Source organism: Crocodylus porosus, unplaced genomic scaffold, assembly GCF_001723895.1.
Source record: "Crocodylus porosus isolate Cpor-Errol unplaced genomic scaffold, CroPor_comp1, whole genome shotgun sequence".
NCBI classification, from domain to species: Eukaryota; Metazoa; Chordata; order Crocodylia; family Crocodylidae; genus Crocodylus; species Crocodylus porosus.
The window spans coordinates 26,943,092-26,965,670 of NW_017728947.1; the positions used below are offsets into that span (position 1 = coordinate 26,943,092).

Here is a 22,579-nt window from a genome sequence, read left to right on the forward strand (position 1 = left end):
TATTCTCTCTTGCTGGTTCTCCACCCCCCGCTTCCCCAGCTGTTGCCCCTTTAAGTAAACCGTGGCTAACGAGCCGCGCGGGACCCACCGCCGCTTTTCGCTCCGCTGTGATCCCCGCCGCGCTTCCTGCAGCCGGTAAGTTTTTTTTGTTTAGTTTCTCTTCTCTTTTCATTTCCCCATGGTGTGCTGCCCCCCAGGGCCCCCTTGGACCCTTCAGGGTTCATACCTTCGCTGCGCTCCGGGACACACCATAAGACAACCTTTGGAACGCCATGGGGGCGGTACGAATTCGTTAAAATGCTATTCGGTCTACATGGGGCAGCAGCAACATTTCAACGGTTGATGGATAGACTCCTGGCGCCCCACACTGAGTACACCGTTGCATACATAGACGATATAGTGGTGTTTACCTTGTCATGGGATCAACACATTCAAGCACTTCGAGTAGTGCTAGCTGAGTTACAGAAAGCTGGTTTAACTGTGACACCAAAAAAATGCACATTAGCACACAAATTCACCAAATATTTGGGGTTTCTAGTAGGCCAAGGAACCATCAGGCCGTTAGAAGATAAGGTATGGGCTGTTTGTTCGTTCCAGGCCCCTCAAACATCCAAACAGTTACGATCCTTTTTAGGCTTGGTGAATTATTATCGCCGATTTGTACCCCGGTTTTCTGAGCTAGCAGCGCCTCTATCAGAAGCCTTAAAAGGGACGCGACGAAAAAGGGTACAAAGGAACAGAGCAATGTTAAGTAGCTTTCACACTTTAAAGGAGGCCCTGTGTGACGATGTGCTAATACACACCCCGGACTTCGAAAAACCCTTTTCATTGCAGACTGACACTTCATCAGTGACACTAGGGGCCATGCGAACGCAGCAGGATGCCGGAGTGGACCGACCCGTGGCTTATGCCAGCCGAAAACTATTACCTGTGAAAACCAGGTATGCGACCATCAAACGGGAGTGCCTAGCCATCCGATGGGCAGTGGAGCACTTCTGTTATTACCTACTAGGGCGAGAATTTACACTCATAACAGACCACGAGCCCCTGAAATGGCTTAGTACGGCCAAAACGGATAATGGCCATATAATGAGGTGGGCATTGGCACTACAGCCCTTCAAATTTTGTATCTCGTATCGCCCAGGGAAGGATAACATCACTGTGAATTTTCTCTCTAGATGCGACGATGCCTCGGATCCAGACAGGCGCAGCCAGAGCAGACAAAGTCCTCAACAGGACAACGATACCGGCAACACGAGACCACAGGAACCACCACAAGGCAGCTGGTGGAGGGGGTTATGTCCCGTGACCCAAAGAAGCGGGGAAGACTCACCGGACAGGCAGGAAGACAAGAACGGACTGGGGAAGCCAGTAAGAAAGCCAGGACAGTAGCAGGCAGAAGCAGCGGAGCAGGCTCGGAGAAGGGGGGCCCAGAGGTGGCGTGAGGCCAGGGTGCAGGGGTGGTGGAGCCCCGTGTGCAACCGGCGGGCCAAGCCCGGGCCACTGAGGGACCCGTGAACTAGGCCTGCACCACTAAGGAAACACCAAGTCGTGGCAGGAGAGGGCGGGGTTTGAGGACAGGGGAGAAGACAACCCATGGAGACAAACTGGTTCGGAAGGGGAATAATCACCAACCTGGAAAAAGAACCCCAGGAGGTGTACAAGAAGGCTCGTCGAGGACAGGCTCCATAGCACTAATCAGGCCTGTGGGGCCAGATAGGTTGGCCACCACTATCTGTTTAAACAAAGAATACAGATCTACGCAGCAGTTTACAAGCTAGAAAAGGTATAGGACCCAAGTTTTCTGAACCTCCATCCAGTGCCCTCTTCAGTGGATTATGCTGCTGCTTGGAGGGTATTAGCGATTCAAATCAATCCCTAGTGTAACTGCTGATACAATAAAGTAGTACTGCATCTGACATACCATTACTAACTTATAACTACAAAAACTGAAACACAGATTGATTTTTATTTGTGTAGTATTTACAATGTCTTAATTATGTGGCTGTAATGGACCAGGCAGGACATGGGTGGTCAAGGTAGGTCATCTCTGTTGCCAGGGCACAAGTCAAGATTAAGCACCAGAATCAGGTCTGGGACTTCCCAAGATGCCATGGGTACAGAAAGACAGTTTCTTCCCTAGGCAGCTGTTTTCTCCGTGCTCTGATATTATAAGGCCAGTGTAAGTGAGGCCTTCTTGAAAGATTACTTTGCTCATTTCCCTGATTACTTCCAGCCAGGACCTAAGACTGGATTTTCCCCAGTTCAGCATAGGATCATTACAGTGGACATCCAGCCCGAAATACCTGAGGCATGATTTTTCATGGCTCGACACCAGCCATGAAATTTTCATTGGAATTGGGAAGCGTTTATACATATGCTCCAGGAGTGCTGCAGGGGGCTCTGAGCCACTTTAATTAAAGCACCTGGAGCATCTTGTGTATCAGTGTCCACATGCGGAAAAGGATGGCGGGGGTGCTTTAACTAAAGCTTGTCAAACAAGCTTACTTAAAGCACCTCCACCACCAGTTTTCAGCACAGGGTTACTAATACATATGATGCTGGAGTCTGCTGGACTACAGTAATTACCATACTCCAGCAGACTCAATTAATCAAGTTTGCTTTGACATCCTACAATTACAGGACATCAGAGCAGCCTCACTGCACATGTATAGGCACCTAGGGTTACTAAACCATTCTGAAGACCATGTTCTTTGTGACTAATATTTGGAAATATTAAAGTTCTGGATTTCTATGTTGGAAGATACTTAGAAAAGATGCATGCAACATGAGGTGTCTAAAACATCTGTAACAGAGACACAGCTAAACCCTAACCTCCCAGTGCTGTGCCCAGTGATCTCTGAGTGTGATAATAACACTCCACTTCAGAATTACTCCTCTTGGTCACAGCACAAATAAGAAGCCCAAATGCCTCTGGTTACAGAAGAAAAAAAAATCCTCAAAACTACATTTCCTAAAAACAGTAACTATTAAAAGAGGGCTTGAACCCCAAGATTTTCCATGTTCTAATACAACTCTAATGATCTATATAGGAAAGACATGTTTAAACTAGCTGTTGTGTTAATCAGATATATCAATGAAGTATTTATTTTGTGTGTTATGAGCAAGATCCTTGTATGACTGGTAGATGGGAACAGACAAGAATAATAACACAGGATATATTAGAAAAGGCAGATTTAATTTCGAAGCATTGGAATAGGCACTGTTCTCCTCTTTTTGACCTTTGGTTATTTCAACTTCAGATATGACATTGTAATTGAGGATGTGCCCTAAATAATAAAGGGCACTCTGATGAGGACAAGGCTCAATCTTCTCTTGGGCTCCTACTCTTAAAGCATTTTGAAATTCAGAAAAAAGATTCTGGAGGTACTAGCACTTCTCACTCATGAAATATTACTAATTCTATTTACCTTCAATGTGCAACTGTTCACATGTTTTAACTTTAACACTACTTAGTTTTACATGCTCTAAGTGTAAAGTGCAACTTCACCCTTTAAGATGTAACCTTTTTAAAGATTCTATACCTTTAGTTTAGTACCCAACAAAATAACAAGTTTTTGTCTAAGAGCAGTAGACAAGATTCAAGAAAATTTAGGCAAACATTATAATTTTCAACATTGTTTTGGCTATGAATGCCATGTTTAATATCATTCCAAGACTTCAACTATGATGTAAAAAAGCCATTCTAAGAAACAGATTTTGTTTCTTTATTACTTAAACCCTATGGCCATGTCTAACAAATAAAACAGGGTAAGGTGGCAGCTGCAGCTTGGACCCTGGTAAGTAGGGACTTGGGGATGGGAGGGATTGTGAGGTTTCTTGGGGGGGTTGTAGGTGTAGGATTCATGGGTGTGTGTGGGGGGGGGTTGTGGGAGGGGTTTGAGGGGGGAACCAAGGTGCCACTTGTGACCTGGGGGCTGCACATGGTGAATGGAGCCAGCCCACTGCAACCCAGCCCAGCCTGGGGGTTGTGCACCTTTGCACAGGACCTGGATGTCTCCTGCTGTGACCTAGGGCTCCGGGCATTGCACTCAGAGGCCATGTGCCAGTGGAATGTGCCAGGCTTCCATGTACCCAGCCCAAGGGCATACAGCTTCTGTGTACAGTGCCTGGAGACCTAGGTCATGGCAGGAGCTGTCCTGGTGTTGACCAAAGGCTCATATCAGTAGACTGGGCTGGGCTAGCTCTGTTTGCCATGTTCAGCTGCCAGGTGTCAGGCAGTGTCATGCTGCTGCAGGGCTGTGCCTGCAGCAGGCCATAAGTCCTCCAATGCTTTTTCTATCCTTTGTCTTCCTAATTTCCATTTATTTACTTTTTCACAGGCATCCTCTTTTCTTCCTTACTTACCTTTGACTTCTCACCCACCCCTTGTTTCCCCCCCTCCCTTCCTTTCTCCGCTTTTTCTTTTCCTAATTTCTACCTATTTACCTTCTCACTGACATCCTGTCACATTTTTAGCTTCTTTCATTCCTTGGAAATCTCAAAATGGCAGACTCCCTACGCCTGAAGAAGGGTGTTTGCACCGGAAAGCTTGCAAAGAACTTTTTTCCAACTACTTGGTCTAATAAAAGATATCACATCTACTCAAAGAACCTGGCCTGCTTATCATCCACTCTGCACTTTTGGGAATGGCTACACATGGAGAAAAACAGTGAATAATCAGGCACTTGATAGCTTTACATTTATTTTGTACATTGCACATGTGCAGGAAAATGGCCGTACAAAGATGAGTAGTTAAACTAAAGGGATATGTCTGTAGGAAAATGAGCAAAGTTCTTACAAATGAAGAAACAGATCCTTTCAAAGGTGAAGGCCAGCATGGGCCTATCAACTTAACATTTTTACTAAGTAATAAGAAGCATAGGAAAGTTTTAGAGTCAAGGCACTGTGAAGCCTTTGCATATCAGGTGCAAGAGGCTCAGAATCAGAACAGGTAGCCTCATAAGCTGTGGAACTTGGAGTATGAGGGATGATACCATTCAATATCATTCAGTGTTTCAAAACTGTCACGAAACTCCTTATAAGGAGGAAAATAATCAAGGAATATTACCATGCCCATCAAGTGTGACAAAAATAACACTGACAGTTTGAATCTATTTTACATACTTTAGGTCTATATTAGCAAAAATAAAAAGCTGAACAGCAGAGCTAAGAAAAGAACCCACACATTCTGACTAGAGCTAAGAAAAAATGTTTGAATACATTTTTTTGCTTGAAAAATATCGTAGATGATGACCTTGAAACTTTTAAATGTTCCACAAACTGATTTCAGTTTTGGTGAAGTTGGAGATAACAAAAAGAGTCTACACCTTTTAGAGAATATGTTTCTGACATTTTCAAATTACATCTTTGATTCTATCTACTTGCAGCAGCTTTTTGAAATTTCCTTCAAGTTTTTTTTTTAATCTTTAAAAATGCTTTGAATTTTGGAGGCTTAAGCTCATTATGGGCTCATTTGCTCTGTGTGTGTGTGTGAACCAATTACTTTGTGGGGCTGTGTAGGGTGTTGTCTGTTTAATAAACCTGTTATTTTGAAACCCTGAGTTGGGTTTTTGTCTTTTTGACCTTCCAACCCTCCTCCTTGATTTCCCAGCTATCTCCCAGGTTTCTGCTTCTCGGTTTTCTGGCTGTCTTCTCCTTGCCACCACTTATCAGCTCCCAATCTCCCAGCTTTCTGCTTCTCAGTTTCCAGCCCACCTGATCTCCCAGCTTTCTGCCTCTCTCTTTCCTGGCTGTCTCCACCAGGCTTTTTCCCTTACTTCCACCACAGCACCAGTGACCTCAAGTAACCACAGGGCCACTTGACCTTAAGTAACCTCAGCTCCCCTCCAGTCTACTAGTTCTAATCCTGGCCCTGGCACTTTCACTCTCTTATTTTTCCCTCTCTCATCTTAACCCCTATCCATCTCCCTCCTCCCCCTCCTGAAAATCTTTGACCCTTGATTCCCCCTCCCATAGTCACCAAGCACCCTAGGTACCCCCAGTACCCCAGGCACACACAAACACACCACATCACCCAAGTCAGGAACTCACCTGTGTGTATGTATAGGTGTCTGGGGGGGCAGGGGTGAACTGGCAAATATATATACATATAATTGTGTTTGTGGTATACAAATTAGTAATCTGTGTATGTGTATTGGGTGTGCAGGTATTGACAATTGATTTTTGTCTAATTTTTGGTGTGTACAGTGTGTGGGTGCTTGAATTGGTGATAGGTATGCATGTGCTTTGACCAGTAATCTTGCATGTGCACGTCCCTGAGTTGGTAGTGTGTGTGTATGCACCTAATGTGTGTATGTGCCTAACTGGTTTGTGTGTGTGTGTGTGTGTGTGTGTGTGTGTGTATGTGTGTAATTGTGTCACACCCACCCCTCTAACAGTGCAATTTTGAGATCCTGAGAGTTGGCCTGGCCCCACAGGACAAGAAGTGCATTATGCCAAATAGTGTTTGTTCAAAAAATTCAAACTGGACAACCAGAGAATTGAACCTGTCTTTTCCTGCTGAAGTCATTGTGCTACATGATTTTATCCTCCAGGCGTGGTTGCAACCAATGAATCCATGAAGCACCATAAAAACAGCAGCTTTAATTCTATCTAATCCATAAGCCTCTTTCATATAATTATGAAGGACATTGTTATAGATGTTAACTCAAATGAATGGCTGCATCCATCAGCATGAGTACTTAGTCATAAATAGTTACACTGTGAAAAGTCTTGCATATTAACCTTTTTATAGCCAGAAAGCCGGTAGTCAGAATTTCATGCTGAAGTATATTTGGCAATAGACTACATCATTTACTGAATGAAAAGGTTTGATTCATACAAAAATATCACAGAAATGAACCACAGAAATAAATCAGATCACTTAGAACAGTCTACCAAGCAGTGCAAGATATTGTAAGTATTATAAAATGCTTTGTACAGTTGAATTTTGATTATAAAAACTATGATATCCCTGTTCTCCTGACAGAATATTCCCCACTATACCTTCAATCTCACTGTTGGGAAATGTTAAGCTATATTCATTTTAAATTTCTCTAGTTTTTTGCTCCTTTTGCTCCTCTGGAGTTCCCTACACAATTTCTCTCGCACCTTGATACTTTCACTCTCCTAATTCTTGTAGACAGTTACTTTCACTTCTGCATTTTGAAAACCAAATGCCTTGCTTCTGTTGTATGGTACGACAGTCCTTGAAGCAGTCAGTGTCAGTGGAGCAAACTGTTAAAGTACTTACTACTACATTTGAGTACAAGTATCCAAACCTTTTCCTTAAAAAGTGTTTTGATTACTCCATTTTAAACATTTTCCTATCCCAAGTAAATAATACATGATATTCAAGAAGATGTTTAATAAATACATTATGAGGGGGTTTTTTATGTATTTTCTGGCTAGATTTTTAAGGTTTCATCTTTGGTATACAACTAGAGCAATGCAGCACCACATTTGCAACCATAGTTTATTTTTATTATTCCATTTCTAAAAATGAGGTATATCATCAGCTGTAACAAACTTATCTCTTTAAAGGAAAGAGAACTTTACTTTGGAATTTGAGAAGGGTAGTGATACAGTATGCAGTTAAATCAAATTATTATGACCCTGAACATGAATTCTGTACTACTATATATAAAAACCAAGCCAACTAAGAAGCAAAACAAATTTAAAAACAACTACAGCCAAATACCAAATCTCAGAAATAAGAACCAGTACTTCACATTGCCATTTCAGTTTATCTTAAAAAAACAAAACACTGTTTCATTTTACGGATGCATTTACATTTTTCAACTGTCAGTGAAAGCGTCGTTCTCCACCAGCCAGCCATATGTTCCAATTTTGGAGAAAAGTTATAATCTCTTTCATTGTAAGTGCTGTGGGAAATTTCCAGTCCTTTCTCTATCCCTATCAGTCTGGCTACATGCATTTAGCCAAAATGAACATCTGGGGGGAAGGAAAAAAAAAAAGTACTAAGGCTATATAATTGAACATGGTTCATCCATTTTCAGAATATACTGAATGCTGGTTGCTTGATTTAAGAAGAACTGGTGTGGAATTTATTATGAAGACATAGAAAAATCCACAATAAGCTTTGTTTCTTCTCAGTGTTCTCTTTTCATCTCAACTCTGGGTCTCTTATACTATTTTTTTATGATCAAGCAATGGTATTGATTACTGATAAAAAGGGATACAATTTTTCCATTCCCCATGGAAAAATAGAGAAAAATGTTTATTTTCCCTTTTAACAGAGAAAAAGGCAGATTTTTCTTTTTAAGGGAGAAACACGTGAATTTTCCACTTTTGCAAAGAGCTCTCTGCCCATCTTGCAAAAAGGGCAAACCCTTAGCCCTGTCCTGAGGGAGAGGGAGGTGGGAAGGGCAGAGCCTGAGACTCTCAAGTCAGCCAGGGCTTGGTTCAGGCTCACTTTCCCTCCTGGAGACTTTGGGATAAGTGGAACTTACAGGGAGCTGGGTGCCAGATGGGGGCTCCCTCTGGTGGTGCTGGGGGAGGGGTTAGAGGCTGTAGGTTGGGGATGGAGGCACCAGCAAGGCCCCTGTAGGTCAAGTGTGGGAGTGGGTGATTGCCAGGGCTGGGGTAGGGGGGCTCCAGTGGGAAGCCACACATGGAGGCACAGAGCCTATCCACCCTGATGGTGCGCAGCTCCCACCTGCAGTGCCACAATGCATGCGCTGGCATGGAGCAGTCTGATGCAAAGGCATGCATCAGTGGACCAGGCCAACTCTGTGCCAATGTGTGCAGGCCCTGGGTCTCAGCCTGAGGCACATGCTACTGGGGGCTCTGCCTGATGTGGCCATGAGTGCCTTGAGGGCCCACCACCTACTGTTGCTTAGCCACTGGAGGTGGGGATTGTGTACCGCAAACCCCATATGCAGACCCCTGCACAAACCCCACATACTACATCCCCCCATCCCCCACAAACCCCACACCTCTACCCCACTGCATCCTGGTGCATGGGGGGAGTTGCTGCCAGGAGGGGGGGAGTGGTGGGGCAGGCAGGGAGTGAGGGGCACTGGCAGGGACTTCTCAGAACCATAAAGCATTTCAACCACAGCTGGACCCCTGTGCATTGGGCAGCAGAAGCTCTGGTTTTTCATGTTGAAAAACCCCAAATCAAATGCCAAAATATACAGGTATTTAGAATTTATTTTAGTATAGTGATTGAGGTACTGGTAGGTTCCCAAACTGCTTTAAAACTGTAATATATCAATAAAACTTTGTATTCAACTGATACCTATATATATATATATATATATATATATATATATAGTGGGTTTTCATTTTAATCACGTATTTTGATGTTTTAATCAGATAATTTGTGATTTTTAAACAGAGAAAACCAGGATCCCTACTGATAAATGATATACAACATTGAACCATCAACCCTAGTGAAAACCTTGGCTTGTCCATAATATCTGGCCCAAGCTTTTTGGGTTGTTTATGAACTGAGCCCCAAAATGATGTAGGCTTACAGGTAAGCTCTGCGTGCTGGTATAAAATGTAGAGTGATCCACACTGTTTTCCATTACAACCTGTACTTATATGAATAAGGTAGATGCTAAAAATTACAACAACATACGAGCTTCAAATATTTTAAAATGTTCTCATTTCATTTTGATGACAGATATTGTGTTTTAATATTAATTTACATTTGTTTTTTCACTGTTATGTACTCTGAAATAACACTAGGATGAAAAGTTGTCTCTGAATGATGTTGTATCTTAAATCCGGAAAGTTTCCCAATTCTAGAACAGTAAAATAAACCTGAGAAACTATAATTTTATTGTAAATACACTGAAGATTTGCTCTTTATTGGTTTCACAATTTTATCTCCTGGAACAAACTGAAGTCTGCTTTAAAATCCAATTTAAAATATTTTTCTGAGAATCAAATACACCTGTACCTCATTCTGGAGGTCTCTGATCATTTTGCTCTTCCTCTCCATTTCTGTCTTCAGAAAATTTATCTGGAAATTAAAAAAAAAATACAGCCCAATGTGAATTTTTAAAGTATGGTACAAATGCAACGTCATTTCATTGCCATTGTTAGTTTTGTTTTCTCCTTCAACATTTTGTTAGGCAATGTGAAAAAGCCACTAGTCATACTTTTTCTTAGAAGAAAGATATACCCATCAAACTATAGGCTGTTCACAGATCACAGTTTTGTATCTGTTGAATAATCTGTAATAAAGTGACAATCTACAGTCTGTTGAATAAGCTGTAATAAAGTAATAATCTACAATCTACAAGTAGCTAAATAATTTTCTAAAAAGCCAGGTTAGAAAAAGAAGCTTATTATATATGAAACACTTTAGAGTTCTAGTTTTGTATTTTTAGTAGTGCATACAAGGCTTTTGTTTTTTTACAGTAAAGCTGAGGTTGATCTTCAGAGAAATAGAGTTTTGGAACAATAAATTACCTGATTTTATAATGTTGCACCTGTTCAAAACTCCCCTGTATGCCACCTCCTGCATATTAATGCATCTATCGCAGCCACATTCTAGTAACCTCCAGTGAATCTGACAACACTGAAGCCAAGGTCCTAATGTTCACTAGGACACTCCATGCAACAAAGTGTAGGATAAATAAAAGTATCTGAAGTTAGTCCATAGTTTATGAGAATTTCAAGTTCATCTTGCACAACTAGGTGGTTGAGTCTGAGTTTCTAGGGTGCATGCAATTAAAAAAAAAGATTCATTGCTTTATAAAAGTCAATTTGTAATGGTCTTAAAGGAGTTGGATTGTATACAATTCCTTTCAGGGACAGAGAGTTAAAAGAGGAATGTATTTAGAACAGTGGTACCTTTTTAGACTCAAGATACCCCTTATTAGACTCAAAGACACGTTAGGCTCAAAGCACCCCTCATAAAAATCCCAGGTTTTAATCTTTCACATTTTTTTGACTACAGAATAACCAAAAAGCAATTATTCTGTGACAAAGAACTCAAAAAAGACAACAGGTTAGAGTGTTTTTAACTCTATAGATTCCTATTTGAAGTCTCTGGCCTTATCTTGTGAATCATATATAAATGTTCACAAACCTAAAAGTATTTACATTCAGCAGCAACTCTAAAAAGGATGTCCTGGCACCCCAGTTCAGAGTCATTGATTTAGAACAATTATACGTGAATAAATCCTTTTTTTTACCAGTACGATAGTTATTCACATATTTGAAAATAGAACATCTCTCTTTGCTCTCTAAAACAGCTGCCTTCAGAGAACACTTTTAATTTCATTTTTAATTTAATTTTAACTATTCAGAAAACAGTACTTATAGATTAATTGTGGGAAAACTGGCTGCCTTAAGCACCAGCTAATAGAATATAGAGTCTTCCACACCTTAATCAAGGGCCTGAATGTTATTCAGATCAGAAAGTGACAGAAAGTCCTTACTATATGACAGTTATACTCACTGGGTTGTGTCCACTTCCAAGTAGACAGATGTCAGTAATTTAAAAACCATCACCAGACTTGGCGTTGTTAACAAGGCCAGCAGAGAAGCCAACTAATTGTCTTATTACTTAATGGGTAAAAGGGGAGAGGCACGTCAGATCAGGGTTGATTGGCAGTCACATAAGGAACCGTTGCTGTACAATTCTGTGCCTGAAGGGCTTGATAGTGGAAAATGCTGACTACCTTTACACTCATTGATTTTAATAGGAGTTGAAGACTTTCAGCAACTCACTGATGATTAGAGTACTCAAACAGAGAATTTTAATCTACAAGACATTCAGCCAGATATTTTTGGACACCACTAAATTACTTCAGAAAGTCACCCTGACTCTATACGTCTAAGAGGATAAAAGTGGCCATTTAGATGCAGTGTGTTATCTGTTCAAAGCATAGTTAAGAGTGACAAAAAAAAAAGATGATTTCCATTGACATCAGCTCTATTCTTTAGTCATTATCCTCAAAAGAAAATCCTTGGGCTTTGTTTTGGGTTGGGTTTTTTTGGTGGCCCCTTTTCCCAGTCATTTCTAGTGTTAGTCGAATATCTAAAATAATGAGACATATGGTATTGAAAATGCTCTCACTACATTATCTCTATTTCTGGTTTTCTCTATCAGTTGAAATTTACATCACAGATACCTTTGTACCACTTTATAGGGGGTCATTTCACACAGACATGCACACATTCCCCCCACACACACACACACCAATACAGGCATCACCAGGTATCCAAGGAGCTCATTAAAATAAGCATATTTAACTTTTTCCAGAAAAATGACAAGAGCCTACCAAAAAATATTTTCTTTTCAGATAAAGTATGTCTCAATTAATAGAAATATATTATTTGCACTTATAATTCGAATTCTAGGACTGTACTACTCAATCTCCAACAGCTGAAGAGCCATTTTGTCATAAAACATAACTATGGAGACCCACAGAAGTTGATTTATACCACTGGCTACCACAGGTAATATAGAGATAACCCATCTGTCCATTTCAATATATCTGTCTGTATACTCAGTCTCTGTACTATTGTGCCGTAAGGCAGCTGCCTCAGTATCAAGATAGCCTACAGGACTTTTATTCCAACCCAAGGAAAAAGCAACATGGAAGACTATGATGTGGTTCAAAAACTCTGAGTTGAATAACACTGCTCTGGGGCATGTAATAATGGTGCATGAATCATTTCTAAGGTAGGTGTAAAAACCCTGATTTTAACCTTCTACAGCCTAATACACCTGTTACTTTATGCACAAAAATGGACAATCAAGCTCTTTTTATTTAAATGAAAGTTGGAGCAATCACTCAAGAGTTTTATGCATCTCTGGACACCTGGGATGCTTGTTCACTCTTCTCATAGTTTGACTTTCAATAACCATCAAATATTGGCTGCCTTTAATTAATAACTAAGAGTAATGAAAACAAGCATAATGAAAATATATTCAAGCTCCAAGACTGAAATTTTCAATGTTAAATAAGGATGGTGCTTCTGTGTCTCCAGGAGACAAGCACTCAAAATATTTGGAGCTTTCTGTGCTTCAGAGCTTATTACATTTATTAAAGACAACAGCTTCCATCCACTGGCCTTCAGTCTCAGCAGTTTCTGACCTTGAAATTTTCAAATTAGATTTCTCTCCATTGAAATACAAAATGCCTTAGCAGATGGTGATGATCTAAGAGTCAGACAATATTTAGTTATTTACAGGAGGTAAGGGATGGAAAAAAATCCCACCCATATATAATAATTATTGCAGAGTGATAGCTTGTCCTGGTATTCTTATTTACTCATCTTCAGACTTGTTATGTCTCACTTAGGACAGGTTAAGCCATGAACAAGTAACACTGTACTGAAATACAGTCTGCTCTAGAAGTTAATTGCTATGGCAGCACATGACCACACTGCCACTGTCCACAGAACCATGGAACAGCGGCATATTAGTTATAATCCAATTCAAGATTTAATTTACCTGGGACTGAAAATAAGGCAAGCAGGGGTTTGGTTTGTTTTTTGGGAATTGGGGTTTTTTTTTGCCCAAGGCATGATTTTTTACAGAAGAAAATTCTTTCAAAATATTAAAAAGAAAAAAAAAATCTCCCTTCCCATTGGCTTGGAAAAAATAGGAGCAGTATTTGGCCTCTAAAGCAAAGCAGGAGGAACAACAACCTTAAAGCTTAGAAAGACCTGGACAGTATGCTGCAAAACCCATAAAATATATGCTGCATTTGGGGGCTCAACTCTGCAAACTTCTGGCAAACATTCCCTGCCGCCCCTTCCTCCCACACCCCTAACATGCCCTTAACTGCCATTAAAGCAAATGGAGCTGAAAGTATTTTCAGCAGGATGTATGACCAAACCCTTAAAAAATAGATCCTTTCATTACACAAAGTGTTTTACTTTGGTATCCAGGGTTTTCCATTAAGAGTTTTGTTATACTTCTACTCCAAGCAAGACACTGATTGTTTAAATGAAGCAAAAGTGAAATACTTCTGGTATAGTACAAGAATTTTGGATGAAATCTTAGAAAGACAGAACTGAAAGGGGCGTCTTGGACCTTCAAATCCAGCATCTGATTGAGAGTGATAGCTAACTGTTTCAAATTGTTTTCAAATTGTTGGAGAGACTGGAGGCCCTGTGCCCCTGAAACTGTCTTGCTCTGGTGTCAGGAAAACCTTGACTCAACAAGGCCTCAGCATCTACCTAGCCTCCCTCCCCTTTCTCCTTAATTTAATGAGGTCTAAACTTCTCACCAGATGCCTCACTTTTCTGTCCCTTCTTGGGAGATGACTAGGTTATGTTGGGTTGTCAAAAATATAATTACAAGGGTATTTCAAGGCTTTTGCAGATCAGACCTGGAAGATGACAAGTCAAAGTAGTGAAATATGGGCATCTGTGTAATAACTAGTGACTGGTTTTCTTATGAAATCATAAAAGTCGCTTCTACGGTAATTCAATGCATAACAAAGGTATGAAAGATATAACAGTTTTATCACATTTTGGACACATACACTTTGTCTCTGTCAGCTGATTTTAACAGCCAGTTGTCAGTTATTTAAAAGCTTTCTAGCTCTACTTACTCTGTTATTTCTTTAACCTTAGTAAGTACTGTGTGCAGCTAATCAGGGAAAAGCCATGTGTGGCCAGGGCCTGGTGAACCCAATCAACTAGAACCTCTTCTTCAGCTTTTAAGTTCCTCTGATTCTTCAACTATGTCTGAATCTCTTTGATAGATGAAACCACTCGGGAAAATAAGGAAATGTCATAGTCTTACCTGCCAATGATATATCAACTCAACTATATATCGAAATTCTCAAATAATGCAACCACTGCTACTGCTAAAATACTAGAATAACTAGGAATTAGCTCTTAAACAAAGAGGACTTGACTCAAGGTAAATCCAAAAAAGCCAGAAATGATGTTGGTCAGAAAGGACTAGCCAAGGCACTGTCTTCACCTTCCACCAATGACAGAACCCTGTATTTGTCAAAATGGCACTAAACTTTCAGGTGTTGCTTGACTCTCACTAAACCTGGAAGAGCAGGAAGCATCAGTTTCCAAAAATGCCTTCCTTCACTTCCAGCTGCTAGGAATTCTATCTGTTTTCACATGAGAATATAGTCAGTCTCCTCCAGGTTAGTTTATTTTAATTTAGCATATCTAAACCTGAATATGAAGATGATATACAAACTCTAGCTGGCATAGAGTTGGGCCACTGGGTTTTAATATAGCCTGGGCTACTGTGAACACATGGATTGTGTGGTTGAATCTTTCCACCAGCTCTGTCTCAGCTTCTGATAAGGCAATCAAGCCAAAGCTACATCAAAGATCCAATTAAGGCATATGAACTCCTGTGAGTGTTAGCCCTATATAACAATTAAAATGGCCAATCCCAAAATGAGCAATAAGAGATTTAGGGACATGGTATTTCTGAGACGAGATAGAACAACTTGCAAAACGGATTATCTAAACACCTTCCAACAAGAGTCTGACAAGCTTTAGGAAATCTTGCACAATATTAAAAAAAATGAAACTTTTGTGTACTTTATTTTTCATTTTACCTTTTTAGATTTTCTGTTTGTTTTCCCCTTCTCAGTTTATATTTGTTTACAATGTCATATAAAATGAAATTTATAACTGTTCCCTGACAAAGCAGCACTTACAGAAATATAGACATAATTAAATTTCACACACATTTTAGTGCAAAACGAATGCTTATTCAGCAGATGCAATTAATACACATAATTTGCTAACTGTTACCATTTAGTCACCACTTGCCTCATCTAAACAGAGATAAAGCCTGTAGCATTCTCAGATACCACTGTGTGTTAACTGTTTACAATTCTGAATTTTCATGTTCAACACTTGATGTCTAGTAAGGGGAATTTCAAGGAGAGGACTGAATCCCCAGGCCATCCTGACCCTGTATGCCTAAATCCACCCCCATGAAGTCCTGCAACTGAAGGATGGGTAGGAAGTGGGCAGCGGGACTGGGGAGGGCACTTTTACCTTATTTAAAGGTGACAGAATAGGGGTCTTGCCACTGGCATTTGGCAAGTAGAATGTGATAACTCTGAGGTCAGTTGTCCTTTGCTTTTATAGGGCTCTGAGAGATGTTATATTGTTAAGCATGTATAATAGGGCCCTGCCCTGTTAATAGGGGCTCAGAGGGGTATGAACAGCCCCACACTCCAGAAGCATCTCTGCATACCTACTCCGACTAGGGAGAACTCACTGGAGTCTGGGGAACTGGGTCCTGGGACATAGTGAGTCCTGCAGCAAGGGAGCTGACAGGTGTGGGGAGTGAGAGAGGTTTAGCAACATGAGCCCGGAGTGGGAAGGATAAAAGACACTGAAAGCAGTCTCAAGAGGCTGCACCTGGTGAGGGAGAAGGCTGCCTGGAGCTGTCAGGGGTTAAGCAGCTACCAGGAGAGCTTGGAGCAGGGCTCTTCTCTGTTTGTTTGCTTGCTTGCTTGATCATTTGATTTGTTACACAAGCCTTCAGGCTCTGCATAGTCTCTGAAAGACAAGAGGCAGCCAGGTGGTGAAGCTGGAAGAACCACTAGAAGATAGTTAAGTGCTAACTTATTTGTTTAACTTCCTTTTGTTTTATTTTGCATTGCTAACAAGCTTGGGGTAGCCTCCGGGTGTTATCCACTAGCCTGGCTGCAGCAGAGGCAAGTGTGTCCTTGGCCAAAGCCCACATCAAAAGTAAAACTGGTCAGCTCAGCTAGCTTGACCAAACATACCCTGTTGTGATCTGCCTAGACTCTGCCCATAACTGCCTACACCATGTTAACCATGTCATAACTTGTAACGTGCCTCAGCTTCAGCCACTTTATGGCATGATAAAATGGCAAACCAGCCACAAAGATGCTCCACATTAAATGAGGGCCTCTCTAAGGTGCCTGTATATATTGTGCCTTAAATTGAATGTGTGGCATATATCCCAGGCCCAGAGCTTCCCTTGAATTGATCCTGAGGCTCACTTGGGCTTCAGAATAGAGTATGGGCAGCACCAGAGCCTGGGACACAGTCTTTCCCTCTCTTACCTCCTTCCCGGACAATGTCTCAGGCCCGAAGGTCAGGAAAGGGATAGTCTTGGATCCCAAACCGGTGGGACCCAGAGCTGTCCTTTGTCCCCACTGTCAGTGAAGCCAATGGAAATGTTCATATTTTCTTTAGTGGGAGTATCACCAGTTAGTAAACCCACATTTTATTTACCAAGGATATTCAAACCTGGTGCAGGTATAAATAAAAGTAATATGACCTTTCATTCAAACCACATCTTGGCAATGGTTTACAAAATCATTTAACTTTTTTTTAATGCTATTCTTGAGTTGACCCCATTATTGTCTTGGAAGCCTAAAAATAAAACAATTAAGCAGAGCAAAAAGGAAAAAAAAGGAAAAGAAGGATGAAAATAGAAATTAATGGGAAATCTTGAAAGACAGCTTCAAAATTGCAGTAATATATCTTGTTAGCTGGTGAACAATTGAAGGCATATCAGTTAGTTATGTTCTGGCTATTAAGATACTGCCATCTATAGGAGATAATTCCTATTTACAACCTAGTACAAAAGCAAAGAAACAAAGAGATTCTAATTTTCTGTGAAATAGTAGTAGTCTAGGCCATTTAGTCTCAACGGGGTAACTGTAACAACCTAAGGTCAAACAAGTTGCCCCACATTAAAAGAGTACTGAATTTAGCCAAAAACTATTACACATTGTAATGATTTACTTCCACACAACTTAATAAATTATCAGACTGCATTCCAATGCCTTTTGAAGTCAATAGTCCATGGATTTTAATGAGATAAAAGTTGGATCCTGATTCTGTTCCTGATGAAACTGTTGTAAATCAGGCATGATTGCAACAAAGTTAATTTAACTTATGTCAGTACGTAAGTATAAAAGGGAGGAAAAGGTCCTTGAATGCCTCTTCTTGGAAGAAAGACTAAGGTCAAAATCTTCGAAGGTAGTTGGGCACCTAAATTCCCTTTGAGAATTTGGGCCTGAGTCCTTTTTTTCTCTACCTAAAAAAAGTATTAATACCTACTCAAATAATAAAAGGATTTTCATTCAAAGTTCTTATTTGCAATAATGAAAAATTCACAAGAGAGGAGGAGAGAAAAGACTGAAGAAGCAAACAAAAATAATGAAGGAAAGACAAAAAAAATCACTCACAGTTGCCTGCTGCTTTTCTGCTTTCTCAGCTGCCTCATTAAGCTGCTTTTGAAAGGCCTCCTGGAGAGATTTCATTTCTTCCCTAGTTTGGTGAAAAGACACAACACAAACTCCATCACTACTATCCATTAGGAAATATTTTTTGTTTACTTAAGTTTCAAAAGGCGGTACATTTAATTATATGGAGTAATAGACAGGTGTGCTGTGTCTATTTTTTGTTAATAAAGACTTAATGACCCGGTGAACTCTAGTGCTAATGCAAGAGGAAAATTATCTCTAATGGAAATTGGCTGCCTTTTGTATCTACTGTTTATCCTGCTGTGTAAAACACCTGCCAATGTAAAATTTCTAGTAAAAAAGAATTGGTATAATAATAGAGAAGAAAGTAAACTGCTAAAGGCACAATTAATTGAAAATAAACTACCGTCATGGAGAGCTAGTCTATATTTTCCTTTAAAAAAATCTCAGCAGATACAACTAACCTAGTAGTTCTCTCTTTTGCTGGAAGCAAAATATACATAACTCTATAAAAGGTCTTGGCATATACTTGTTTCGAAGACACAACAATATAAATAATATTGATTGTGATGGTTTCTTTTTCATATTGTATTATTCATGCTAACAAACTGGACACTAATGCAGACAATTTTCCTGCCAGAGAACTGTCAGATCTAAACAACATGTGGCCATCCCCTCAGCTCCCATCATAGGGCACAGACTAGAGAAACTGTACACAGAACATCTTCAATGGTGACATATTTTGAATAAGCCCAACAGCATTGTCAGGTCTGCCTCTGGTATAAGCCAAACTTCAGGATAATGCTGCTGCAACCAGCCCCCAGAAACCCCTGTTTGCTTTAAGCAGAGCTCAGGTGAAGAAGAGAATTTAGCCTATTGCCTACTTGATTGGTATAGAATGCATCTCGTACAAAAGGCGAGAAGTATATCACTTGCTGGCTCATCTTTTTATCTGCATCACTGTTCACCGGAAGTCCTGGTATACTGAAGATTTAATTGAAACAGTGCTGGAAGCAGCTGGCAAAGGCAGAGGGCCATCAGCACTAGGAGTCCCAATGTTGTTACAGCTTAAATCAAAGTCACTTTAGAGTGTTGACAGTTCCTTGAAATAATAGAACTTAAACAGTCACAGAAGCCTCCAAGATCTAGCACAGCATAAAAATGTAACTGAACAGAAGGTAAGAGATTTGAGTTATATTTCTAATCATTAAACAGTAGATTCATATCCTTAACTGATGTAAATCAGCAGTTTCACTGAGGCCCATGGAGCTATAGTAATTTACACCACCTGGCATTCTTCATTTTACTGCGTCATGCATCACAGCATGGGCAGACAAAGTGCAGCCCATCAGCCAAATGTAGTTCACATTACTAGAGAGCAAACAGTTTGTGGGTTTAATAAAGGGATCCAGTCCAGAAGGTCTTAACATGTTCATCCAAATGGTTTATATTAAACATGAGGACAATTGCACTTTAGGTACAGGCTTAGGCTCTTAGTACATAAATCATATGGCCCTCCACTGAGTGAGCTGAGAAAAGGATAAAAGTATGATCTAAAAGTATGAGGTTAAGACAGGTTTCTATTCTGATATATTGCTTATCTACTAGGAAGTATTTCCTTTCAGTCTTTGATCTATAATTACTGGGAAAGATGCATAAAAGTGCAGGTACGCAACGCTCATTTAATTAATTATATGATTATTTCCTTCGTTACTATGTTATAAATATGGACTTCAAAAATGGTCTTCCATAACTGTTGTAGAACCAAAGTCCATCATGTAGTAGGAAAAAATAACAAATGTAGGGCTGGAAGGGACTTTAGGAGGTCATTTAGTCCAGTCCCCAGTGTGTAATTAGCAATCATTTGAGTACTCACAAGCACTGTTTCTATGGCTTTTTTTGAAAGTGTGTTATAAAAGACTGAAATTGGAGAGGGAGAGAGAGATGAATAAAAAAAATGAAGCTATTCAGTAGTTCACTGTAGACATCAAACTGTGCAACTCTGTTGCAGCAGTACATTCCTATATAAAAAATACTCGGTTTCATGGAAAACATAAGCATCATTCAGTTTAGATGTACTGTGATGCATTCTAGGGGTGTCTTATACAAGAGAATGTAAAGAATAAATGCTAAGCTCCCATCAGTGATGTGTTTTCCCTATCTCCTCCCAAGTTGTCTGGAAAAAATTTCCATAATTAACTTCTCAACTTCTATCTGAATGCAAGACATGTCTGAAGGCCAAATTTTCCAAAGTGCCTACTTATTTTGGAGGCTTAATTTTTTTGGATGTTTAAAGACCCTGATTTCTCAAAACACTGATTTTGTCCATTCTTTGAAAATCAGGATCTTTGGGTGAACTTCAGGTTGGATATAAAAAACAAACAAACTGATGTACATTATTCACACAAATCACTTTTGAAGATGTAGATCCAAAGTTTTGTTGACTTAAGCAAAAATGATTCCAGGTCTGAACTATACTTAGAAACCTAAACCTATCCTATGTGGTGTACATGTAATTTAAACATTGCCTCTTGTTAAAATGATCAATGGATAACTAAGAAGTGAAGTGCATTCAGTGGCAACCACAATTTCATATGTGGCAGATGATGGCTAGAAAATGGTATTCAGTGGTTTTATTTTGGGAATTGTTTTGTAGGTAAAGTAGATCCAGGACAATGGCAAGGGTTCATTGATTTCTAAAAGCCTGTTTGTGACAAGGTTTCATCAAGGCCCACTGTGTCTGACACAGGCAAGCAGCAAGCAGACACATAGGCTGGGAAACTGAAGACATGTACCTTGCTGTTCCCTAACATGAACAATGTATCCAAACAGAGATAAGGGACTCTGCCATGTTGGCGAGGTCACAGTGCCCAACTGCAGGGCCCTTGAGATTTCTGGCTTTTGGTAACAAGACCAAATTAGGAAAAGATTGGTAAAAGTCCAAATTGGGATGTGTGCATGTGATGGTTTTGTGAAACAAAGGAATATGCTGACAGGACAGAACATGGACAGTGTGACAACCACGGGGAGAACAATCAATGATGCCCAGGGATGAAGAGTCATCAAAGTGGGGAAAAGAATACAAAAAGAGGGATTTCAGAGCAGAAAAGAGCCCCTGAGAGGATAACCTGAGGCCATTATAGTATACCACCAGCCCATCTCACCTGCTCCACTGTGGGTGGGGGATGGGGCTCAGCCTTCAACTTCCAGGCTGCTGATATCTGACGTTCAAGAGAGAACCTCAGAGTGAAGCTTGCATACGGGTCAGATAAACCTCATCTCTGTGAACCCTGGGCCTGGTAGATATAGAATTGTTTGCATTATTCTTATCTGCTATCACTGTGTATCAATAAAATTTGCCTATTATCATATGGAGAGGTTGTGGTCAGTATGAGGGTTTGGGTCCTCCTGGAACAACATATCTGGTCATAAATCCAGTGCCAAGAGCTGAAACTATCTTGCAATGGCATTCCCCCTTGCTTTTTTATTTACCACAGTTGAGAGTGACTGGAAATAACTTCTCTGAGGTGCTTACAAGTTTGAATAAAGGAAAGATTAAATGTTATGGTCTCATAGTTTTCAGTTTATAAACTTAAAGAAGGGAGAAGGTAGAGTCTTACCTTTGTTTTTGGCCCAGTTCCAGAAGTTTCTGCACATCACTTTTGGCAGATGCCTCATCATTTTTCAAAGACTGACAACAAAGGGGAGAAAGTATTACCAAAGATCGTTAATGCTACTCAACTGTGAAATGATTAACGGTGACCTCGTCTATAAACAGCTCCCATTGAATAAACACATTTTACCATGTTTGAAGGAAAAGTATTGCTATAACTCAGCATTAACCACATACACCTGTTCCAAAGGCACATGTGGAGATTGAAGAATGTCCTAATAATATTGGCCATTGGCTCTGTATGTCCCATAAAAGTGGTACATTTCTTTGCATAGTTCCTGCTCTCTGCTAAAGCAAATTAAAACATATAAAAAAATAATTTTTTGAGTATTGCTTTTGATATCTTTTGATTTTGATATAGACAATTTTAAATGAAGCTTATTAAGAAAGAGGGTAAGCATATTCCCTGTGTAAACTGGGAAGAAAAAAAAAGTAAGGGTAAAATTGAGATAATTCAGATTGGTTATCAGCTGAATTTTTCACAGTCATAGTCATACTTTTTTTTAATAGTTCCTAGGGTCGGAAGGGACCTGAGCAGATCATTGAGTCCAGCCCCCTGCCATGCCAGGAAAGAGTACTGGGGTCAAACGACCCCAGCAAGGTGTACATCTAGCCTCCTCTTAAAGACCCCAAGGGTAGGAGCCAGCACCACTTCTCCTGGAAGTTGGTTCCAGATCCTAGCCACCCTGACCGTGAAGTAGCGCCTCCTGATATCTAACCTAAACCT

At 40.2% G+C, this 22,579-nt stretch overlaps 1 protein-coding gene across 5 annotated transcripts in view; it reads right to left on the reverse strand.

Moving 5' to 3' along the window:
* Positions 1 to 22,579, reverse strand: part of LUZP2 (leucine zipper protein 2) — a 411,554-nt gene that overhangs the window by 200,534 nt on the left and 188,441 nt on the right. For all 5 annotated transcript variants that reach the window (XM_019551884.1, XM_019551883.1, XM_019551879.1 and 2 more), the window contains exons 3-5: positions 21,800 to 21,870; positions 18,162 to 18,243; positions 9,935 to 9,997 (exon numbers count right to left, since the gene is read on the reverse strand). In XM_019551884.1, the coding sequence (XP_019407429.1) occupies positions 9,935 to 9,997; positions 18,162 to 18,243; positions 21,800 to 21,870 (216 nt within the window). The remainder of the gene's footprint in view (positions 1 to 9,934; positions 9,998 to 18,161; positions 18,244 to 21,799; positions 21,871 to 22,579) is intronic.